Here is a 24,204-nt window from a genome sequence, read left to right on the forward strand (position 1 = left end):
ATAAAGGCCAGACCACACAGAAATTGTGAACTGTGTCTCTCCTGGGGTGCAAGTAAACAGAGCCACTCCTACCTTACCACCACATCAAAGGTGAAGTAGGCTCCCGATGTTTGGTGTACAACACCCAAAATTCACTGTCATGAATTTTGCTAAATTGGTGCAATTTAATGAGGAAGAACAGACCAAGTGGAAGAGCCAGGAGGATATACAGAACAAAAACAAGAATGCACTCAGTGGTGATAAGAGCAGGATTTTCTTCCCTCTTTCTGTTGTGCTATTTCAGCAAGTGTATTCACTACCAAAAAAGAAAGAAACAGAAAACCTTTTCAACAAGAGATTTACCCAGTTTGTTTATTTGCACTCTCCTAACAGTTCTCTGAAAAGGGGTTTTAAATTTGGGAGATTAAAATCAGTCAGAACTAACTGACCCGCTTAGTCTGCTTTTGTTCAGGGAGATGCAAAACTACAAATGCTTTTGTGCATTCATGCTTAGAAAGCTGCAGCTCACACTGTCTATATTACTAACCTCCAATATAAATGCACTATCCTTTGGTGAAATGCCCCAGCTCAAACCCAGTAACATTCCAGCTTGCATCCAAGAAATATATGAGAGCTTCTGGAAGAGCAAAGGCTTACTTTCTACTTTCTATTGTGCAGGTGTAGAAATGATTATAGTACTTAGGAGGGGCTGTCTACTCCAAGTAACATCTTATTTATGGCCTTTTTTCCTTTAAATATTCCTATTAGCAAAGATTATAGGCCTGTGCACAGCGTCTTTGAGATCAAAGCAAGTGTAGAGATATTTTTTTTCAGATGAGCACAATCCAAGCTAATTTTCTACTAGTGCTACCCAGATAATTTTGGAGGAAATGTTTTTCAAATGTCCTTAAAAAGCTTACATGGCCTTAAATAAGACCTATCATGGCTAAGCTAGTGAGAAGTATGTTCTCAAGAAGTCTGTATCTGTTGAGCTTTTGCTAATGTTGGGATGCAAGGCATTCTTTGTCCCATGCGTCACAATTTTTAAAAGTTATTCAAGGTTTTTGGATTTTTAAAAGAATCCAGTTGGGTTTGCCTTGAGTATACCCTCAAAGTTCAGGCTGACCCTCTGCCTAGAACAGATCTGCCACACATTTTCTGGGGTTACAATTTATTAGGAAAATTTGTTCTGATAGTCAATTAGCCTTTTAATAAGTCAGTTCACTTCCTTATTGATTTTCTCCCTAATAACATTCTGAAAAAAGTATGGAAAAACAGGAAGCTGCTGCTTTTTTGTTTTGTTTTTTAAATCTCAAACTACACTTCTAAATTACCACTTTTTCAACTCCACAGACACTTCTAATTCCAGTATAAAATGCAACCAGGATTGAATTGAGCTGCATCAGCATGGGAAATTACTGATTCCTTTCTTTTATTTGCAGAGTAGTTTAAAGGCACATAAGACAGTTCTTTTTTTCAGCAGGCAACTAGATTGTGTGTAAAGAAAGCACTGAGTTGCCTTGTGGCTGGCTAGATTTTTTGCTTCCTTTACACTGCCTGTCAATTTCAGAGACAGCAACTACCATACACCCTACAGTAATTTCTTACCAAAGGAAAAGTTGACCCTTGCTGAAATTCTGAGCAATTGAAAGCATTTGGCACAATATCACTCATCACTGGGTTTCATTTCAAACCAAAATTGGGTTTGCATCCTTCGCATAAAAAGATTGCAAGGGCCATGATGGTGATACTGTGATATCACCAGAAATTCATTTAAATAGACATTGAGTACCTTTTAGTGGTTTTATCATATAGGTGACTTTTTTGCTTGCATTTTTGAAATGTTAGTTTTTCATAAATAAAATTTGATTAGGAAATTGATTTATAACTGGGGGGAAATTTATTACTCGATGCCATTTGTTTAATATTGTTTTCTGACTCTTATATTTTAGATACAGTTGAATTAATTCCCAGAATTAAAAATAATATTTTCTTACGCAATATGCAGAGTGGTTCTTCCCAGAATCAGAAGTGAATCTGGGACTTTCTACATTCAAACATGAATCTATCCACTATGCTATCTCAGTCCTGTCTCAGAACTGTACTTAAGCTTTTACGAGTAAGAGTTAAAGAGTCAGTCATATCAATAATTCAAAAGAATTTGCTGTACATAGAAAAACATTGCCTTTGTCTTTGTTGTGAAAATTCCACAAAGCTGGGATTTTTTAAAGTCTTGTTTTAGGCATACCTGGCATTAATACAGAACAAATTAGCCCCAGACTCAATGGGATGAACAAGTGCATTAGAACCATGTTTCTTAACGCCAGATGTGCAGACTTCAGTTCCCAGAATTCCCCAACCAGTGGTCAGCAAGGATCCCCTCTTGGAATTCTGGGAGTTAGAATCCACATAACTTAACATTGCTGAAGTTAAGAAACATTGCATTAAAGCATGTGGGGATGATCAATATCGCTTCAACATGATTCCTGATAAGAACTTGACTGATCCAACTGGCATACAGGCAAACCAAATAATTTAAATCCACTGTCCTTCTCTTGCACCTGAAACCATTGCCTTCTATGTATCCAGATTAACTGCTGCAGTAGCTTCATATTTTTGCTGAAAAAAGTGCAAAGTACTAGTCTTCAGAAAATCAATATGGCTGAGTATCTCTGGGATGGAAAGTAGATGAATAAAGGCACTTAGAAACCAAAGAGTGGAAACCTGATCATATTACATCCTCTATAGAAACACAAAAATACTAGGGGGGTGATTCAAAATAATTTGATGCCGTTGGAAAGCAGCACCCACATCAAAGCAACCACTGAACTGTTCTCTAGCTAAGGGAAATGTTAGAAATAGACTCTGATGCAGGGCAAAGCTTTGTGAGCAGGAGAAACCGAGGTCTTTCTTTTGAATGTTTATAGATCTCATAAACACAACCCAAACAGTAACAACAGAAAAAGAGAAAAAACTTGCAGCGTTCTATTTTTCAAAGCAGTGATAAACTAGACTCAATTTAAAATATTAATTCAAATCTCATCCAACCTAGTGCCATCCAATTATGCTGAACTTCAGCTCTAGTATCAGGTAGGGAATTGTAGAAAAAAGTGGCTCCAATGGTTATTTTGAAATACCTTCATTCTCTTTATAGCATTTATGGCAATGTTCCAAATTCAGCATTCCCATCTCATTGAGTTTTGACATAAATACAAACAATACTTCTGTTGCAAAGATCCAATAGCTGCCATTCCCCATGAATATCTGGCTTACTTATCTTTTAGCTTTAAAAAGCTAAAACACTGCACAAGCAATATGTGTGATCTAGGGAGAAAAACTGTAGCTAAACGGCTCAGAATATATTGATCCTACACTAGTACAATATAAATATTCTGTTGTTGCCACCATATTTTTATCATGATGGATTTTAATAGTTAAATATTTATTGATTTAGTATATTATTTTTGTTGAAATCAAATGTTCAATTTTCTACATATGGTTCCCAACCATAAATTTATTCATGGAATATTAGAACTGACTCTGGTTGCTCCATATCGCCTTCCATTCTTCTACTTCATCAACCACAATCAGCATAATTAATGCAAATCGCCCAATTTATTTGACACGTTCACCATGGCATATTTTAATATTAAACACATAAAGCATCAGTCCTTTCTTAAATCAACAACGAAAAATCAGGCTTGGAATTAATTCTATAAATTACCATTAGTAAACTACTACTAGCAATTTATCCACAAGTGCCATGTGAATTAGATTCACAATGTCCTGGACAAAATATATTTTCATTTACTTCAACATATTTTGTAAGAATTTTGTGCCTCTAAAATTCACTTCTACTTGATTTAGTAAGAAAAGCAAAGTGATAAAAAAATATTTTACAGCTTTCCATTTTTGTCAGATTGCTAAGAGAATAAAAGGTGTTTTAAACAATCCTGTCCAGTCTTCATCTTACCAAGTCCTTTAAATTGAAATGGTGACCTTTTCTGCTTCAAAGATTTATGCCAAGGCACCCATTATTCATCTCAAGAAAACTAAACCACTTTCTTTGATGATCTGATGGTAACAGCAGCAACAGACACCCCCCCCCCCCAATGACTACATGCTAGCAACGGGAAAAACAAGGAAACATTTTCTAACTAGTCAAGTAACTTTTTGCCAGGGGAAAAAAAAAAAAAGAATGAATCGTAATCTTCCACTACAAAACTTTCAGGCTTCTGATAAGAATGTATTGTCAGAAGAGGAGAGATGTTTTAAAGTTATTCTTCAGAAAACTTTTCCATAAATGAACATTTCTAAAGTTTGAGCCACAAATTAGGGCTTCATGAACTCATTCACACTGAACCTAACAATGAAAATCAAAGCACCGGATCAGAACAGTTCCTGAAATAAAAGTAATGACACTTTTCTATTTCTAGCATGTCTCCCCAACAGAAATTAAGCTACTCTTTCCGCATTTCCCACCCCACGGAATATTGGCTGATCATTTAAATCAAAAATTGGGTGGGGCAGAGGAAGGAGGGGAAGAGAACAAGAGAGAGAAACAAGAGAGAAATACATACGGGAGATTAATTCAAGTCTATTCTCCAGAAGACAATGCAGCAAAGTAAACTTCATCCCACATTATAGCCTCCGCCAGATAAAAAGGAAGCGTCTGTTTACCTAATTAGAGGACTCCAAAGGCAGCCCAAGAGATTAGTTCCAGAACATTTCCTGTAGCCATCAAAATCTTTAATTCACAACAAAATCTCTTTACAACCCAGGCAGGTGAAACATCTTCCATGTCTCCACCGCAACTCCTTTAACCCCTTTTGTGAGTCAAACTTTCTCATTTGCATGAAAGCCTCCTCCAGCCTATGGGACTTTGAACAGCTACAAGTTACACTAGTTGTCTTAACATGCTTTCCGAGTATGATATCACCCATCTCCATGGTTACTTTAACCCCACCTGCCCATACAGCAAAGTAACCTGTCAGATTCAGACCACAGGATACAATTTAGCTATTTGTCTTGAGTCAATGTTTAACCATCTGCTCCTTGGCACACAATCTTCCAGAAGTTAACTCACAATTAAAAACAGAAGAGACTTTTATAAAAGGCAAAGTAAGTTACTGCAGGAATATAGTGCTTTAAAAAAACAAGTTGTAGCAATATATTGGTTGTCTGCCTGTCCTGTCCAACAATACAAAATGATTATTCTAAAGTGGTATCCACACCCCAGAATGGTTATGCCCATGAGCTGGATTTCACTGAGTTTTAATATTATAGTTTCAGTGGGTTCATTGTTTCCTTTTGCAATTATTGTTCTTTTTTTTAAAAAAGGAACTGATAATCCTTTCTGAGTAGTACAACCTGTCAAACAGGTTTCGCTTGGAAGCTTGCTCTCTCCATTTTGTTTACAAAGCCTGCCTCTTGCTATGAGCTCTTCGTAGCACACACGGCTTCACTCTGACTTCCTCCTGGCTTCAACAATGATTTTTATATCTTTTTTGGTGATGTGCTCACCTGTTGCAAGCTTACTCCCATGGACTTCAGTTTGGGAAAGATTGTTCCTACAAAAGGGGAAATTTGCCGTCACTTTTGGAGCTGCCTTTCTAAATCATGCAGAACATTTTAATAGAATTCCACTTTTTTCTTTATCTCTCCCTTCTTTTGGGGTATACATACAACTGGAATCATACACACACTTTGATCAAGTCAGACTTTCGTGGCCAGGTGAGCAAAACGTCTTCTTCCCCATCCGTGTCACAGCACTCTCTGGAGTCATGATACTTTCTACTATCCTTTCTAGAAATACCAGCCGAAGTGTATAGGAGATATTTTTGATATTTTGTGGAGGAGGTCATTTTGAGACTTGCTTAAATGGCTCTATTGCTGAGTTGGTTATCCTTACACCCTCTTCACCTAGGGTTTGTATCACTGTTTTTAATAAAAGTGACTATATATATATATTGCTTTGTTGTTTTTACATATAGTTTTATTCATTTGTTATGCACCACCCCAGAATCAGTGAGATAGGAGACTATACACATTTGATTAATAAATAAGAGCCATATCTGTTAGTGTATTGCTTGAGTCCCAGTACAGTATTGTGTACACGTCAGTGTTTAGAAAACATTGCTTTCAATAGATACTCCCTCTAAGATAATTATTAAAAACTTTCAAACCAGGAAAAACAATGGGAAATAAAGGGGACCTATCATGAACTATATTTTCCAAAAGTAGATTTCCCACCGTCCCAAAGACATGTACAGAAACGAACTTTAAATTCAGTTTTTAAAACCAAAGTTTTAGGTGTATGCTTTCTCTAGGGAAGCTCATTTACAGTACACACTTCTATTTTCTTGAATCCTGCTAGGAGAAGGAGGAGAGGAGGTGCCTTTATAATCATGAAAGAGAAACTGACAAACATAACTCCTTACTGTCATTGTACCTGGCTGCTTCCCAGAAAAATTACAATGGATGTGATTGTGTCCCCATAGATTATTCAGAGAGGGAAAAAAGGTGGTTTCCTGGATCAGCTCCTTGATGAATGAACCCCAGCAAAAGAGACAAACACAGGATGGCTAAAGTATTGAAATGAATCACCACGACTATCATGTTACAAAACACACACACACACACACACACACACACACACACACACACAACAAAACTTGGCACTCAATACTGATTATCAACTAGAGATTTGACTTTTTGCAGAGTTCATTTGCAAACTTCCAATTCATTTGATATATCTTTTATTATTGGACAAATACTCTGTTTGACTAGCTAGTTCTAGTACAGCGAACACAGACCTTTTTGCTGGTGCATATTCCTGCAGGTATGGTGGGGAGGGAGAGGGAGAGAGAGAGAGAGAGAGAGAGAGAGACTCACACTGTGTAGTTACTGATGATACTGAATATGTTTTATTCATAATGTATTCATAATATGTTTTATCTTAAGCCACTATTTCTAAACCACAAACCATTAGCAGTTTTAAAATAAATATTGATACTGATATTGCAATGTTCTAAAATCATTTTTGCAGCACTTAATTCCGGTTTTTAGGAAAACCACATCCACAGCAACTCATTGCTTCACTTTACAACCGCTCTGTTTGTAAAAAGTTTGTAAAAAATGGGTCAGTCACATGACCAACCCATTTGACCAACCATCATGTCATACAAACATAATGGGCAGGCTCCATTATAGTCATGCTATATGTCATGGACAACCTGTATGTTATTTACAGAAATAGACAAACACTAGACAAACACCTTTTTCAACTTTACCTTTTGCTTGTGAGCCAGACTTAATTGCCCAAGACCAACTACTCTAGATGTGTATCTTCTGTTGTAGCACATGACACAGCCCACAACTTATGCTTTTCTGTCCACCTACTTTAACCCGCCCAGAAAATATTCAGAACATTGCCAGCCAGCTGATTCTAACTGACACTTCAGTTTCCCACATTGCCACTCAAAATGTCTCTCTCCAAAACAATGCTAGAATATTAAGTAGTGGCTTTTAACCCCGACAATATTCAGCGTACTGGTGATAAAACTACAAGAGCAAACAACCAAAAAAGGGCTCCTTGGAATCCTATTTGCTCAGAGTAGTTCAAATGTAGAAGCAGCTCTGTTATTAAGTTAGATCAGCGTTTCACAATGCTGAGATGTGTGGATTTCAACTCCCAGAATTCCCCTGCATCCTCAGGAAGCCACTACTAGACAAAACCATCCTGGGAAATTTTTATTCAGTATCCAATCTTTTTCTTTTTAGGGAAGGTTGTCAAGAAGGTAGTCATGCAACAGCTTCAAAAGATCCTGAACAAAATCAATTATCTGGACACCTTTCAGTTGAGTTTCAGTCCTGGACAATGGACTGAAACCGCATTGGTTGCACTTTTAGGTGTATCCATCCTTGCTTTACTTGACTTCACAGCAGCCTTCAGTACCATTGACCATAGTATTTTTCTGGACTGGTTATGAGGGTTAGCTCTGTATCGTGCTGGTTCTCCTTTGCAGCTGTTCCGGTTGATGTTGTTCCACCCTTAGTCCCCGCACTATGAGTTCAATATTTTCTCTGCTCCTGATTAACATGATTATCACACATCAAATTGCTGTGGGTGAGGCCATTCGTAATCATGAATTGAGGTATTATCAGTATGCTGATGCTACCCAGCTCCATATTTTCACTTTTTATGAAGTAATCAATGCTTTTCATCTCCTGTCTTAATGCTTCAAGGCTGTGGATGGACGGATGGTAAACAACAGGTTTCAGCTCAATCCTGGCCAAGACTGAGTAGCTTTGGTTTGGAGGCCATCTGGAATTTACTACCCCTAGTTCTGGATGGGGTGGCCCTCTGGCAGACAGATCCAGTGCACTTTCTGGAAGTCCTTTTGGACTAATGACTCCTGCTACATGACCAGATGACAATTGTGCTGGGAAGGTATGTTTATTGTGCTCATTCCTGAAACAGGAGGCCCTACGCTCAGTCACTCACACACCATTCATCTCCTGAATAGATTACTGTAACACATTGCACATGGGGCTGATAAAATTGTATGTGGGAATGAGTTTGAGAGATGGGGACAGGGCAAGAGAGAGGAGAGGAGAGATGTTGCCTAGGGAACAATCAGATAAGAAGGGTCCTAGTCTGTAGCTCCATAACGGGCAGAGAAAGAAACTCAGAAAGTTCCTCCCCCTAACTTATCAGGCTATAAAAAACATATGGCAGGAGATTCAAACGTTTCTCATGATTCTGCTAAGGTAGCCTTATAATAAAGTAGAATGAGCTTATCTGGCTGTATTTCCAGTTTGAACTACCTGGGAAAGCTGAAGGTTCCCTTGAAAAGCATGCAAAAGTGGGTACCACATATTAGCACGTGGGAAGGTAAGAGCGTTCCATATTTCACCGTATGCTTTGAGCTTTCACGTGGCAGCCACACAACCATGGAAACGTCTTTGGACAATCCTGGCTGTTTGGTTTCAGAAATTGAGATGAGCACCAGCCAGTAGAGTCTGCTTAAACTAGGAGGTAAAATCTATGGGGATACCTTTACCTTAAAGGAAGAAGCGGTACCCCCCTCACACACACACATTGCAAATTAATTTAAGAATGATCTATTACTGATTGTAATGATGCATACATATAATCAAAGGGCATGTGTTGAGATTGATTTCCTGGTCTTCTGAGGACCTATGCTGCTCTAAAACTTACAAATTCATTAAGTATACAATTTCAACCTAATTATGAGTACAAGATACAAGCTGGATATATTATTTCAAACTAATACATACAGATCTATTCAGAAATGAGCTCCACTTACAATGGTGAAACATAATTTCTGAAAAGCTCTGCAATTTTAATAAATTAACAAATATGGAAATCTAAAAAAATAAACAACAAATACAATTTACTGCATTCCTTCTGTAATCCACTGGGTTTGGAGAAATATCAAGTTAAATAATTCAGAGTGTCCCTACAGAGATCTGTTCAAAGCTTAGCTTGCAAATATCTTCTATGCTGAAGCTAAATATTTACATGACTCAGGAAATATCTAATCTAAGAAAAAATAATTTCTAAATTATCTTTGGTTACCACCCTGCAGTATCTCTGAATATACTGTAGTTCATTACACAAACAGCAAGCACAAACAATAAAGTATCAGTGGAAAAATCTGAGGCTTGGAAACTGTTATGAAGAAAAGAAAAATAAAAAGCGGCAGAAAGTGTTTCCAGAAATTACAAAGAAATCAGAAGTTTTGAGAGCAATTTTATAGGCTAAATCGCAGCTACGATTGCAAACTTCATATGCAAAAATTCAGCTATGTTTAACCACCAACACACACCAGCACACACACAGTCACACACAAATGTAAGATATGGTTCACTCACTTTGCACAAAGACAGGTACATGGCCGTTTCCTGACATCGTCTGTACAGTACGCTAGCATAATTCAGATTAGACCCTAAGCCATAATGTGCAGGTTTGGCTTTAGTTTAATAGAGTGTACAAATTTCATTATTTGAGTATTTATGCTACAGTTTAAGGCTTAATATCTGAATCCCTAACCTATAACTTCCGGACACTAATACACCTACAAATACAGGTAGTCCTCATTTAATGTCCACACGTTCAGTAACTGTTCAAAGCTAGTATGGCACTGAACAGGTCCTCATAGTTGCAGCCATATAATAACCCCGTGGTCACACGGCCGCAATTTGAGTGCTTGGCAAACACTTGCAATTACAATGTCGCAGCATCCCATGATTACGTGATTGTCATTTGTGATCTTCACTGCCAGTTTCTCACAAGCAAGGTTAATGGTGAAGCCAGAAGGACTTTGGATGTTGCAGATGGTGATCATGTAACCATAGTTGCAGTATTCCTCTATTCCACTAACAATGACAACAGGGATTTTGCTGGAGCTGCCATTGTAAATTGGCATAGACATATGACATCGCACCTTTGGACTACATCACTTGGTAATGGAATTCCCACTCATATTTATAAGCAGTCTACAATCATTCATGTAGCCACCGTTCAAAATTGACTTACAACAGTCCTCGCAGTTACAATCACTGAAGCATTCTCACAGTCACATAATCAATATTCAGGCACTTGGCAACTAGCATGTATCTACAAAAGCTGCAACAATCTGGGGTGATGTGATTGCCATTTGCAACCTTCCCAGTCAGCTTCCAGCAAACGAAGTCAATGAGGAAGTCAAATTTGCTTAACAAGCATTTAACTCACTTAGCAACCCTGGTGATTTGTTTGAGAACTCTGGCAAAATTGTTGTAAAATCAGGCACAACTCATTTAGCGACTGCTTTGCTACCTGTACATCCGTGGTATCCATTCATACTCATGTCTCACACAATTTCATTACTGATTTATTATCTGCTATCAATTAATATAGACTTGTAGGAACCATAGATGTTCTCCAGGATAATTTTCTTGATAAAATATTGGGGTGGTTTGCCGTTGCTTTCTCCCTTCCAGTATGGTATTTGCCATTGTCATTAAAGTGATCATCCGCCTCTTCCTATATTGCAACTGCCTGTTACTAGTGCCAGCTTGCTTTAGCTAAGCAGGTGGGAATATATGGTCCTGTCATATACTGACAACCCTTCAAAGTAGTCTAGGTAGGAAATCAAAACCATGACTATTAACACTACCCTTATTGTAAGGTTACAGTAGCAGAATCCTGCACATCAAAATGCACTTCCTCCCTCCCCTAACTTTACTTTCCTGAGAACTAGGCAGGGTTCCTTCTGAGATGTTTTCTCCATCGTCATCCATCCTTTGGACTCCGATTTCTCTTATGAGACCCTTGTCCAGGCTGTGACTTTTCCTCCTATCTGCCAGAGTTATTCTCATAGCCCATTACATACCCTACACCTTTCCAGGAGTATCCCTTTTCAGTGATAAGCAAACACACTGGGATTTGAGGAAGGATTTTTATTAGACTTAGGTTATTTTAATTAAAAACATATGGGAATATAGCAAAGCCCAGCATCAATTTATATTCTAATCCTTATTTTAAAGAATGCTTCTAAGCCTCTCATCTGCCTTTAAAGCATTATTGGAATTAGACTTGAAAACAAACACTAACATAGTATGAATGGTAGAAAGGGGGAAGGAAATAGATCATATCTATGTCTGGAACATTGTTTTCCTTAAGGTGTTGGTTTTGTCTTGTAGAAAGAAAGCAACAAGAAGAAGTTAGACAAATATTCCAACCTCCAACAAAACTCCTACAAGCAGTTTCGGATAACATCCTAATCCCAAAGCAATTTGTCTTACCATTTTGTTTCATGTTGAGTTATTATTTAGTTACACTTTCAAATCCACCAAATTCACCAGCATCATGTGAGTAAATCCAGCTACATAATTTCTTTAGGGACTAAGGACAAAATCACTGGTCCAAAGAGTTGACTAGAGTACTAAGTACAGTTGCTTGCTCACCCAATTCATATCCTATCCATCTGACCTTCTGAAATATTTCAGCAGATAGGACCTCCAGCAGTTAAAAACTAGGTGAAATTAACACGAACAGTCCAAAGCATATACACCTGGATCAGATGATTACTTCCTAGATTTTATTTGTGACATCAACCGCAGCTGACTTTTATCTCATGGAGATGTCAGGCAGCATGTATATTTCTATTTCCCACCAGAGGTGGCAGGAATAAGCAAGCCAGACAATTGTCCAGGGCTTACACTTGAACCCTTCTTCCCCAACTGTGGCATTATTTCAACAAATAACTTGGGAGGAGCTTACTACTGGCTTCCTTCCTTTAGCTAGACAGGCAGCTGCACCAATCTATTTGTATACATCTGATGTAACCTATTTTTAGTTTGTGAACTCTTGATCATTTTTTCCAGAAAATGCAGATGGCATTATGTCATTATCCATCTTGGGCAATGAAGAAGAAAGTAAGGGGAAGAAGAGAGTCAGTGGGCATTCAAGCAGCAAAATGCTCTAGATAGATGTATTAATATTACAGACACTCAAAAGTTGCTAACAGATTATAAAAACCAATCTGTGAAGCCCTCCTGATATTCTTGCTGAATGTCTCCAAGCTCTTTCCCCATCATCACACCTGTAGCAGTATCAGAAATTTGAGTAAATTAGATCCTAAAATTAAATTTCTCAGGATACATTTTATTTTATCAACTTCATGATATTTTTACAAAATGAATGATAAATATATTTCTAGCCAATATATTTTAAATTGCATTCATTAGGAAATGAATCTTTGATTCAATATCAGTGCTTTTCTACTTGGCTATTTATTTTTAGTAACATTGTTCATAAGTGACACATTCTAGATGCCAAAGCATTTGTGGGATCAGCTATGGAAATTTCCCTTAGCTTTGCATTCTTCTGAAAGGTTGAATAATAGAAAGAGCAAAAACTAAAAACAACTGGCAATTTAGCAATCCTTTGCATGATCTGAAAATATCACATTTTTAAATTTGAGCTGCTTAAGAACCTTGGGTCCAAATCCAGTTATAATCACATAAATTCCAGTGATCACAAATAACTGTTGAGCTCACCAGCTCATATAAAAACAGAGCTACAAATGATAATTGATTGCTCAATTAACTATTAACAATTCTTCTGGGTCCTGCTCTGAGAATATGCATAGCTAATTTCCATAAGCACAAATTGGCATCAGTTCAATTAATGCATCTTCATCAAAGCGGATAGAAAATGCCCACAAAAACAGTAAAATATTTATCATTTAAAAAAGATATTGCATGTTAGCATACTGCACAGTCACTAGGTGTCACCAGGTTTAATTATAAACAGATGTAATTTAGCTTCCTGATAGGTTATCCCAGGGGTCAGCAACCCGCAGCTCCGGAGCCACAAGCAGCTCTTTGGGCCCTCTGCCATGGCTCCCTGTCCCATCAGTGGTTCGCCCCACCCCTCTTATTTCTTTTTTGGACTTCAGCCTGAAGCAGCAGGAAGCAAAGGCTGCTTACATGTAAATGTGGCGTGAAGGCAGGTAGAGGGCCGTTTTGCTCCTGCACTTTCCAGCTCCTCCTCTTGAAGCCCCAAGGCCAGCTGTGGCTGAGCTGGAAGCGTGAGCACGCACGAAGAGACCCTCTGTAAGTGAGCTGCTGCCCATCCCGCGAGCACCTTTCCTGAGCTTGGTGCTCACTTGAGGAGGGTCTCCCCGTGCATGCACACGCTCCCGGCTCAGTCACAGCTGTCCCAGGTGTCCTGAGAGGAGGAGGGGGAAGAGGTTCGCAGGAGAGTGCAGGAGTGAAGCTGCCCTGTACCTGCCTTCACGCCCCATTTGCACACTTCCTACCACTTCAGGCTGGAGTCTCTCCTGGCTCAGCCACAGCCAGCCAGGGAGTTACGAGAGGGGGGGAAGACGGTCACCCAAAGGGAGGGAGGACACACACACATATACAGAGAGAGAGAAAGACATAGAGAGACACATACAGAGTGACACATAGAGAGGAGGTTAGAGGGAGTGGGAGGGATACATACAGAGGGAGAGAGACACGGTGGGGGGAGAGAGACAGAGAATAGTTTTGGGGCTGGGTAGGCATGGCTAGGTGGTCATGTGACTGGGTGGGAGTGAGTGACATCGAGTTGGCACGCCCACCCAGGTTTTCTGGCTTCCAGTGTGTTTTTTTCCTGTAGGAAACAGGTCCAAGTGGCTCTTTGAGTCTTTAAAGTTGCCAGCCCCTGGGTTATCCTTTAAGACTAATTTGGATGCCCACAAAACAGTTGGAACAACAAATTCCCAGAATCCTTAGAAATTATTTTTATTTTATTTTATTGGTTCTTATTATTAGATCTATATTTCACTTTTACTTTACACAATTCAGAACCATGTACATACATACTCCCTGAGGCACTAGAATGAAAGTTGAGCTAAAGCTGCATACTATTTTAGACCTAAGCTATATATTTTATTTTCATACCTGATCTCTCAGTCTTTCTTGGTGGCCCATGATTGCAGATGCATGATGGGGATATTTCTGTTTCAGATGTTCCAGAAACGCTTCTCTTTTTTTGTCCATATCAGAAGGTTGCATTCCCAAAATTTCTTGGGAACTTCGAGGGCCACCTACAGTATGTCTTCGAAGAATATGGCGACCCACCTTGGAATGGGTAGATTGCCTATTTGCAGAAGTAATGAATTCTTTAGGCCACAGACAATCTGTATCATCTAATGAAGCTCCATGCACATTTCTTTTTCCCAGATCTGTGAATAAAAAACAAACAAATCAAATTGTTAATGCAAATTCTTAAACACCACATTGATGAATGAAATTATATTATTCATTTTTAAAAAATATTTCAGACAAAGTTGCTTCAATTCAAGAATAAAATGTAATATTTTGGAAAAGTAACACTAAAAAGATAGTTGCCATTAGCTATATAAAATAATTCATAAGGCCACATAGAATATGGCTCATTGCAAAAATGCTACCCTCTAAAGTAAAATGGTGGATGAAAAATAACTTTCTTCTTTAAGCTTTAAAATCAGAACATTTTTTTGAAAAAAAAGGGATTTTTTCCCATCATAACTGCACTATTTTTTAATAATAGGGCTATTACTAGTTTTCCTTACAATCTTGACTGATTTTTTTGCCCCCAAAAGTAGAATTGAAATCTTTAATCTTTCCTTAGTGTATTTTCAATGTGTTCTGAAACTTCCATGAAGTAATGAGAAAAGCACTTCTCCTTTTTGTGTACCCTGTTCTTCCCACTCCCAATTTTCAGACTAGAGTCTTGGTTTTAAATTTCATGGATCTTGCTTGGATGTTATGCCTCTCTGAGACAGCAGACTGGAAAATATAGTGTCACTTTTTCAATAAACCATTATTTTGAGAAATGAAATAAAAGCAAGTCTATGTGATAGGAAAAGAAATAAGTGGGGATGGAGGAAAGCAAGAAAATTTAAACTTTGAGGCTTGTGCATTAAGGACAACCCTGGAATGAACACGGCAGTAGTATGGACATTAGAGTTAACTTATCTGCAGGTAACAGTAGTGGAGTAATGAAGGCATTAGGTTAGAAAATGGGAAACTTGTGAGTTTCAATTCTATCTTAGGCAAAATCCAACTGGATGAACCTGGGTTAATCACTTTCTCTCAACCCAAGAAGGAGACAATGGCAGACCAGTTCTGAAAAACCCTACCAAGAACACTGTAGAAACTTGTCTGTGAAGTCTCTGAGAATCAGAAGCAATCAAAAAGAAGAGGCGGAAAGAATCCGCAGATAATTGAGTAACTAAACTCTTGAGTCCATAAGAAAAGTGAAAGTTGAAGAAATGAATACTGGAGAGTAAATTTAAGAATACAGTCCTTAAAAAAAGTTTCCCAATTTTGCTATTATTACTGATTTTAAATTTCCTTTTTCAATTAACATATTGTGTAGCATTTCAACTTTTATGTTTACTTGAAAGTAAACCTCTTGTCTCAACTTAAATAGTTTTACTATTTAAGAGCAAATACAGTATTTAACTCAGATTGTTGGGGGCAATATGCTGACTCTGTAAACTGCTTAGGGAGGGCTGTAAAGCACTGTGAAGTGGTATATAAGTGCTATTGCTATATAGAGAGTTAGAGACATTGGTTGTCCAATGTTTAAATTAGTTTGAATTTAATGAACTTTAAGAAGACTATCCAAAACCACAATTCCAAGTACAATATTGCGACCTTTTATTTATTTATTTGTTTGTTTATTCAGAAGATAGTTTTACCTATTTCTGTGGGATTCGCTTTCATGTAAGTGTTAGGGCTATGCAAAGCTCCATATCTATTCTGATGAAGCCACACTGCATCATTTCAAGGCCTCCTCTGAAAGTCTCAATACCTATAAGAAGTTTTGTGCATATTTCTAGTCCATTAGTGGAAATATGCTCTGTTCACATGCAGAAGGCTTTTCTACTCCTAAAGGAATTCTGGTCATATGTATATTCATTTGGAAGTATTGTTTTTATATGCTTTGGACTGTTTTCTTTGTATTTACAACAACTCTGATTGTTTTGAACAATCTAAATTCAAACTATGGACCCATAGTAAGATGGTTGATCTAAGATTAGGGAAACCCAACTTCACCCTGAGTCATTAAAACTCAGTAGGTTACTTTCTCTCAGCCTCACCTATCTCACATGTTTGCCATTGCAGAGCTTAAAATAAGGAAAATTAAAGTAAGGGGTACACCTCCTTGAGCTCCTGAGAAAAATGGGGCAGAACTCATAATCATTATATGCTCCTAGCAATATCCTAAAATTTCAGGTATATCAGGTAAAATATCGCATCACTGTCGCATCACTGTCAAATTGTCAAACTAAGTCAGAATTCTGACTGATACATGGCTGCTTGTCCCACTTAATTCCTCTTTCCAAGTGAAAGAGTGTGCTTTGCTTAGTATAACTTCTAATCACATCTATCTAGTTTAGAAACAAACAATTTCCTAGAACTGGAAACCATGATTTGTTCTTGTATTCTGCATTGCTAACAGATTTCCTGTTAAATAAACCACAGAAAGATAAAACCAGGACAAAATTTTCCAAAATTGCCTTATAACAGGTTTTCATAATCTTATAATTTTTAATTTTTTAAAAAAAAAATACTTATTTAATTAAACAGAACACAAAAAGAAAAAAAATAGGAAAAGAACAAAAGGAGCAAAAGACCAACAAATAATCTATACGCATACATACATGGGCTTCTCTTGCATGTAGATGCATATATAGTTTCAGATGTTTCATTAATAATCATTCATATATATTTTACATCTGTAAGCATCTGTTCATTAGTTATTAACAACATCAGATTTCAATCCACTGAACTTATTGAGGCCATATAAACTTGGTACGTTCCTAATTCATTTTCCAGATTGCTCAGTCCATGCTGAACTGGGAAACACTGAGAGATGAACCCATATATCAAGAAAAAGAACTGGTTGGGAAAAACTGCCTTAGTAGCATTTGACTTTAGCCAGGAGCTTGCCCAAGGCCATCTATTGAGTTTGTAGCAATGGAGAGAACTGAATTGACGGACTACTGAGTAGAGCTTAGGTTCTCATCTACTTTATCGCAGCAATTCTTTTATGAATCTTTTCTCTATGATTTGCTGCTGTAGAAATCATTAGCTCCACTGCCAGCAGCCTCTGTGAAATGTTAATCTCCATGTTCTCCATATATGGTAATTTGCATACACTTTGGATTTCTCTATTCTAGTATTAAATATTTACATTAACAGAAGCATCCCCAGGAAGTTTCTGCACTGTCACCTAGATTGTTGTTGGATAAGATTGGGAATGTTTTTGTCTACAACCCAGGAAATTGGTCCATAAACAACAGCTGCTGGATTACCTACGTCTTTACTGTTACCCAGCCTACAGAACTCCCATAGTTATCTCTATCAGTTGTGCTAGAGGGACTGCCAATTCCAATTATTTCTACATGGCCCATCTGATCAGGAAGGCAGGGCATGGTTTTATCAGTAGCCATTCAGAGCTAATCAAATGGCTTGTTTGATTCTGTTGCTGCTGCTGCCTGGAATTGGGATGGGTGGTTTAAATAGTGAACTCTTAACTATGGACTTTTAATGTTCTATGCTTCCTCCCCCCCCCCCATATAAATGTCTTTAATATCTACCTATCACCTATCTATCTGAAAATTGCTATAATGTGGGTCTAAAGAAAAACTAAAGAGGATTAGTACCTGAAAACTGATTGGGGAAGGAGCAAACCCAGATTTTTCCTTACTAGATAGATTGGAACAGCTGCCCATCTTGATATATCAATTCACTTTTTTAATTTTTGGACTAGTTTTGGTATCCAATGTAGAGTTCAGATTTATGCTTTTAAATAAAGATGAAGCTAGTGCTTTGCTTTACTCTCCCTTCCCTTCCCTCCCCTCCCTCCCTTTCTCTTCTCTTGTGTGTGTGTGTGTAAATAAAACCAGAATATATAGGAAGTCTAAAGGATATCAATAGTAACTACTCTGAATAACCTACCTTAAGTCTAGCCTATATAAGATGATGCCTTTTTGCCATGTTTGTATTTCAGGGCATATTGATGACAAAGATGCCCACATTGTAATTTACAGTATCTAGTAAAATATGGGAGATTAGACTTGTACTACAGACAATATATTAGGGGTACATTATGCATGTTGTGCATTATGCAGCTATGGCGGAGGGAGCAGGTTGGAACAGCTCATTATTTCCCATGGTTCTGGGTAATGCTGTTTGCAAAGAGAAGTACAAGCTAAGCTCCCAGGTGGTTCCCCGTCATGGGTGGTGGAGAACATACAAGGCAAATATAGTCAAACTGTACATCCCAAGGGACAATGAAACTATGTGCTTAGACATAGTTTCTTCCAGCTTCTATTTGCTGCTTTATGACCTAGAAGAAAATGCTTGAGAAAACAGGCATGCTTTTTTTCTAAAAGTGAATAATGAAAAACTCTGAGTCAACTCCTAATTCTGTTGGAGTCACTTTGTCTGCCACTATCAATGACCTGCACAAATACAGGAAGTCTCATTCATTTTCAGTTTCTGTGCATGTATGCATCAATTAGATCAAATACTTCCCAAAATTATTCAGCCTTGCAATTTTACAAAGCAGCAGACCAAGAAGATATGACATTGATATGATTATGCAAATGTGTAGGCATTATTTATGCCCCTATGATGGTCTTGAAGATTCAATTCTCTTCTATTTTAGGAATAAAAAACCTTATTGTTTTGAGATTATTTTTCAACACAGTTATATTCAAATCTATTGCATATTCCAATAGTTTTATACCTCGAAATGCTACTTGTCGTTACCTTGGGAGTTCTTTGAGCTATATCTGAAAAGATAGCCATATTCTAAAATATCAAATTTAGCTCCTTGCCAGACTTAATAGATCTAAGCAGAAGTTTGTTTACTACATAAGTAGTAGTAAACTACTTATGTAGGTAAGGTAAATAGATGAGAAACAAGTATGCAGCTTATGATATATCTTCTTTATTTACTTTGAAGATCGATATACCTTACCCCATAAACTAGCAACTGTTCTCTTGGTTCATTTTTAATTGTTGAAAATCTTGCTCCTAAGTATGGTAGTGAAATGGCAGTAAGTTTCCACCAACTGCTCCTATATCATCCAGCAGAGTTTTGGAAACATTTATTCATAGTTTACATATAGCAGGGGTGGGAACCCTATAGTATATGGACTTTCACGCTGCCTTCAGGTTAATTTCCAAAGAGCCCTGGCAGTGTGATCAGCTCAAATTCCTGGAGATCTCTCCTCTCCTTGGCTGCCTATTGGATAGGGGGGAAAAGAAGGGCAAAGAGACAAACTGACAGAGGTGGCAAAAAGAAAGGGGACAGCAATAAAATGGGAGAAGAAAGGGTTACTCTACCCATTTCTGCCTCAGGCCCCACCCACTACTCCCTTATGACCTCTGGCTGGATTTCCTAAGAGTAAATCCAGTTCTCAACTGAAAAAAGCAACCTACCAACACAGATAATTGTGCTGCATTCATATGATGTATTAAAAATGACATATGAATCGTGTAAATCATTCCTACTATAAAACTTGAATTGCCAGACTAAGAATTCTTAGGCTCCATAGACCTTCCAAGATATATACCAGTGGTTATATGCAGCCACCCATGTACCTACCTGTGTGAGCCTATGCAGATGTATTTGCATGTGTCATCAGTGTACCAATTCAAAGAAACTAAATTAGCAAGAAATAATTTTATTAAAACATTTTATGCCACCTTTCATCCTTGAGAATATAAATATACATAAATGAGTAAAGAAAAATGTTAAAGGAACACTATATAAACACAATAAAGCAGAGAGGGCAGCAAAAGAAAAATAGAAAATTAACAGAAAACAGAACAGACTGAAGTTTCAATAAATGAAAAATATCTAACATTCCCCCCCCCCCCCGCCCGCAATACACTGGGAATCATTTCTAACATATATATGTTCATTTCAAACACACACTTTAAAAAGCACTTACATTTATTCAGTCAAAACAAAACATGTTTCATCTTCAGTGAAATCTCCCTAAGAGGAGATAATAAAAATCTACAGGGACCTGGAAAAATCTCAAATACAGTAACTTAACCTGTATTCTAATTTCCCAAAATAATCTACGCAAAAGAAACGTACCTTAGAAACTCCCATAAAGTAATGGATTTAGATTAGTCACGTGTTCTGCTATAGAAACATTTGATGCTAAAGCGTAAAACATTGGAGACCAAGCGAACACACCAAGTCTGACCTCACGACGTGAAAGCGGCGTTCACAACTTATGGCCAAGACAAACGCGCGTTCCATGCGGAGTAAGCTAAATTTTGAGCGATTTCACTGGACGGCGAGAATACGAACGCCAATCGGCCACCTTCCCGGACAGTAAAGGACAGAATTTCGATTTCCAATTAAAAATTAATAGAACCCTCTGATGGGAGACGGACACCCACCCCTTCCTCGCTTCGGATTACTTTGGGATTTCCAAAACAGGATATTATTTTGCCTTCCAGAAAGGTAGTTTCTTCCCCAAGACAAAAGGCACAGACAGCCGCAGATAAATTAAGCATCTGCTCCAGATACTCTTACGAAGATTAAAAAAAGCAGCCGAGAGACAAGCTTCAGGCGGTTTAATTACTTACCCTTCCTCGGGTTGCTGCTTCTCGGACAGACCGAGAGCGGCTCCGATTTCGGGTTCTCGGCTTCCTCCATTACCGCTGCCTACACTCAAGCTCCTGCCCCAAGCTTTCGATCCAGAAAGCCTAAAAACTTTCAGCTCAAAAAACTACCCAACGGTCCTTCCCCTGGGCAACAGAAAGTTCTTTTCGAAAGGCAATTACATTTCAATAAGCCCCCCGCCCAGATATCTAGTCGAAATTCGCCTCAGCAAGCCAATGGGCAGCAGCGCTTTCAAAGGCGGCTGTTGGCTCCCGCCGCTGTGGCTGAAATAGCCCCCCAGTCTCTCTCTCGCGGAGGCCCTCAACAGGTGATGAGTTTGAATTTTTGTCTTCGCTTTTGCTCACGGCAGCGTTGGTCCTCGGAGGCAACTTCGAGACCCGTGGGGAGTCGGGGAAGAGTTTAACTTAAAACACACTCGTGCTAATCATAAATCAATACCAGAATATGAAAATTCAGTTGCATATATAGCATGAGTCCCAAAAGGACTTGGTCTAAGAACCTGAATTCCCTGATAACGTTACAATACTAGCTAATTATTATTAGGCTGTGCATATGTGTATATAAAAAAATAAAATACCTGGTCAGTTGAGATGGGGAAAGAAAAAAATTGACATTTTTTGGATATAGCTTCTTCAGGAAAATAACACAAGACAACACAAAAGTATCTGCCAGGTGAAGATAACAGCCTTGTTGGCAGTTTAATGAAGTTGCAATGAAGAATAAAAGAAAAGAGACCGGTCAAAATGTTTGCAAGCTCACTTGCAAGATGCATACAGTAGTAGAGTCATTTTTATCGAATTACAGTGTGAAGCATGATCATTGGTTGGAAAATGGAGGTGTGGCTGTAAATACCATACAGATTGAGCAAATGAGATGAAGAACCTGACTGGACATTAAGCATCTGTTAAATAAAAGGTAATCAGAAGAAAACTGTGCTTTTCACAAACTAAAATTAGTCTCTCCCCGTAATGCACGGACTGCTTACTTTTATTTCTCTTTTTCTTCACCCCTTCCCCAGCACAAGCGGACTTTTATCTCAAAGGGGTTAGAACTCATCATTAACAGAGGGCTGAACTTAAACCAATGGTTGCACATTGTCTCGAGAAACACATTACTTAATATGTAACAACATGAGCAATTGTTCAAGATTTGGGGTAAGCCTCAAAAAGTCAAAATAGCATGATTGAATCTCTGCCCCATGCAGTTGCAACCACCATGTTGAATTTTTCAAACCCTACATCTCTTACCAAATGCCTTTATTCAGTCTGGAGTCTAAAGTCAGAACCCAGCGAGGAGAAGGATGGTGGGGAAAGTAGAAGAATGGATGAGAAGGGTAGAAAGGATTAAGGAAGGGAGTGGCGGCCGAGCAGGCCCGATTGAGCATAATCTGAGTATAGGATCGATTGTTGGATAAGTGATTGTACTGTACACTGGTCAAATTGTGGGAATTATTATGGAAAATTAAAAAAATTTGCCCCCCCCAAAAAAAGAGAGATAAAGTCAGAACCCATCTAAAGTATGGTTTAACAGTTGAACTGATCAAATGGACTGATCTCTTTTATTCAAGACATTTCCAAAATATTCCAAAACTTGTCTCAAAGGTGCTTTTCAAGAGGCAACTGAAAAGCTGACTGAGGACCTGTACACTGCACGAGTCAAAAAGAGGGCTGTAAAAATATTTACAGACCTCTCACATCCTGGACATAAACTGTTTCAACTTCTACCCTCAAAACGACACTATAGAGCAGTGGTCACCAACTGGTAATCCGTAGACCACTGGTGGTCCATGAGAAAATTATGGGGGTCTGCAGAAAAATTATTTGCATTTTTTTATATTGCACTAAATCAGGGGTCCTCAAACTATGGCCCTTGCGACATATATGTGCAATGAACATTTGTATTGCTGCAGAGACTCTCCCCCTTCGGGGTCTTTTTGTGTATGGGTTGGAGGGGGCAGGAATTCCGACTTGCTTCAGCCTCCTGGTGCAGGGCTTTGGGCGAAGGCTGGAGGGAAATGCCACTGTTGGCAAAGAGAAGAGGGCCTTTTTCCAGTGGGACTGCATCATGGCCTGGAACTGGCTGACCATCTCAGCCCGCTGAGCCTCCAGGCGCCGGCACCTGGCCTTGCACTCCCGCAGGTCTTCCCTCTGTTTGGAAAGCCTATGCTCGTAGTCCTCAGTGAGGTGCTTCTGCTAAGCCTCCTTCTCGGCCAGATCCAATTTGAACTGAGCTGTTTTGCCAACACTTTTTCATGGTGGCTGTTTAGCTCCAACAACTGCTTCCTATTGGGGCCCTAAGGAGCCCGGGCAGCCAGGTGAGGAGTGGCTGGGAGGGGAGAGGCAAGAAGAGGCTGGTGAGGTGCCCCTCAATGTGAGTGACATTAAGTTGGACATCAAATTGGCCACACCCACCCAGCTTGTCATTAGGGAGATTTAAAATTATGAATTTAGTGGTCCCTGAAGTTCGAAAGGTTGGGGACCCCTGCTATAGAGCACAGCACATCAGAACAACTAGACACAAGAACAGTTTTTCCCCGAATGCCATCACTCTGCTAAACAAATAATTCCCTCAATACTGTCAAACTATTTACTAAGTCTCCACTACTATTAGTCTTCTCATCGTTTCCATCACCCATCTCCTTCCACTTATTACTGTAACCTTGTTGCTTGTATCCTTACGATTTATATTGATATTTTTTCCTGATTGCTTATCTGTATCCTATGACTATCGTTAAGTGTTGTACCTTATGATTCTTGATGAACGTATCTTTTCTTTTATGTGCACTGAAAGCATATGCACTGACAAATTCCTTTTGTGTCCAGTCACGCTTGGCAAATAAAAAATTCTATTCTATTCTATTCTATTCTATTCTATTCTATTCTATTCTATTCTATTCTATGACTGAGAATCTCTATAGACATTTATCCCAAAACTTATTTCAACATTTTCTGTTTCTAGTTCTGCTTATGGATCATTGATTGGGAGGGAGGGAGGGAGAGAATGAGACTGCCATCGAT

General features: G+C 38.5%; 1 protein-coding gene and 1 long non-coding RNA gene across 16 annotated transcripts in view; one reads left to right on the forward strand and one right to left on the reverse strand.

Moving 5' to 3' along the window:
• Positions 1-21,425, reverse strand: part of KIAA1217 (KIAA1217 ortholog) — a 221,920-nt gene extending 200,495 nt beyond the window's left edge. For 6 of the 15 annotated variants that reach the window (XM_058184046.1, XM_058184034.1, XM_058184028.1 and 3 more), the window contains exon 1: positions 14,440-14,693. In XM_058184046.1, coding sequence (XP_058040029.1) covers positions 14,440-14,553 — 114 coding nt within the window. In that variant the 5' untranslated portion in view covers positions 14,554-14,693. Of the gene's footprint in view, positions 1-4,559; positions 4,581-4,659; positions 4,814-14,439; positions 14,724-21,150 lie in introns of those variants that run through there. The other 9 variants (XM_058184045.1, XM_058184032.1, XM_058184029.1 and 6 more) reach the window with 6 other exon arrangements.
• Positions 5,468-12,210, forward strand: LOC131198877 (uncharacterized). The gene is made up of 3 exons (XR_009155180.1): positions 5,468-5,712; positions 8,227-8,431; positions 11,692-12,210. It is a non-coding gene; the product is annotated as an uncharacterized LOC131198877 (long non-coding RNA).
• Positions 21,426-24,204: the final 2,779 nt, after the last annotated feature.

This window comes from Ahaetulla prasina, chromosome 4 (assembly GCF_028640845.1).
Source record: "Ahaetulla prasina isolate Xishuangbanna chromosome 4, ASM2864084v1, whole genome shotgun sequence".
In the NCBI taxonomy this organism is placed as follows: domain Eukaryota; kingdom Metazoa; phylum Chordata; class Lepidosauria; order Squamata; family Colubridae; genus Ahaetulla; species Ahaetulla prasina.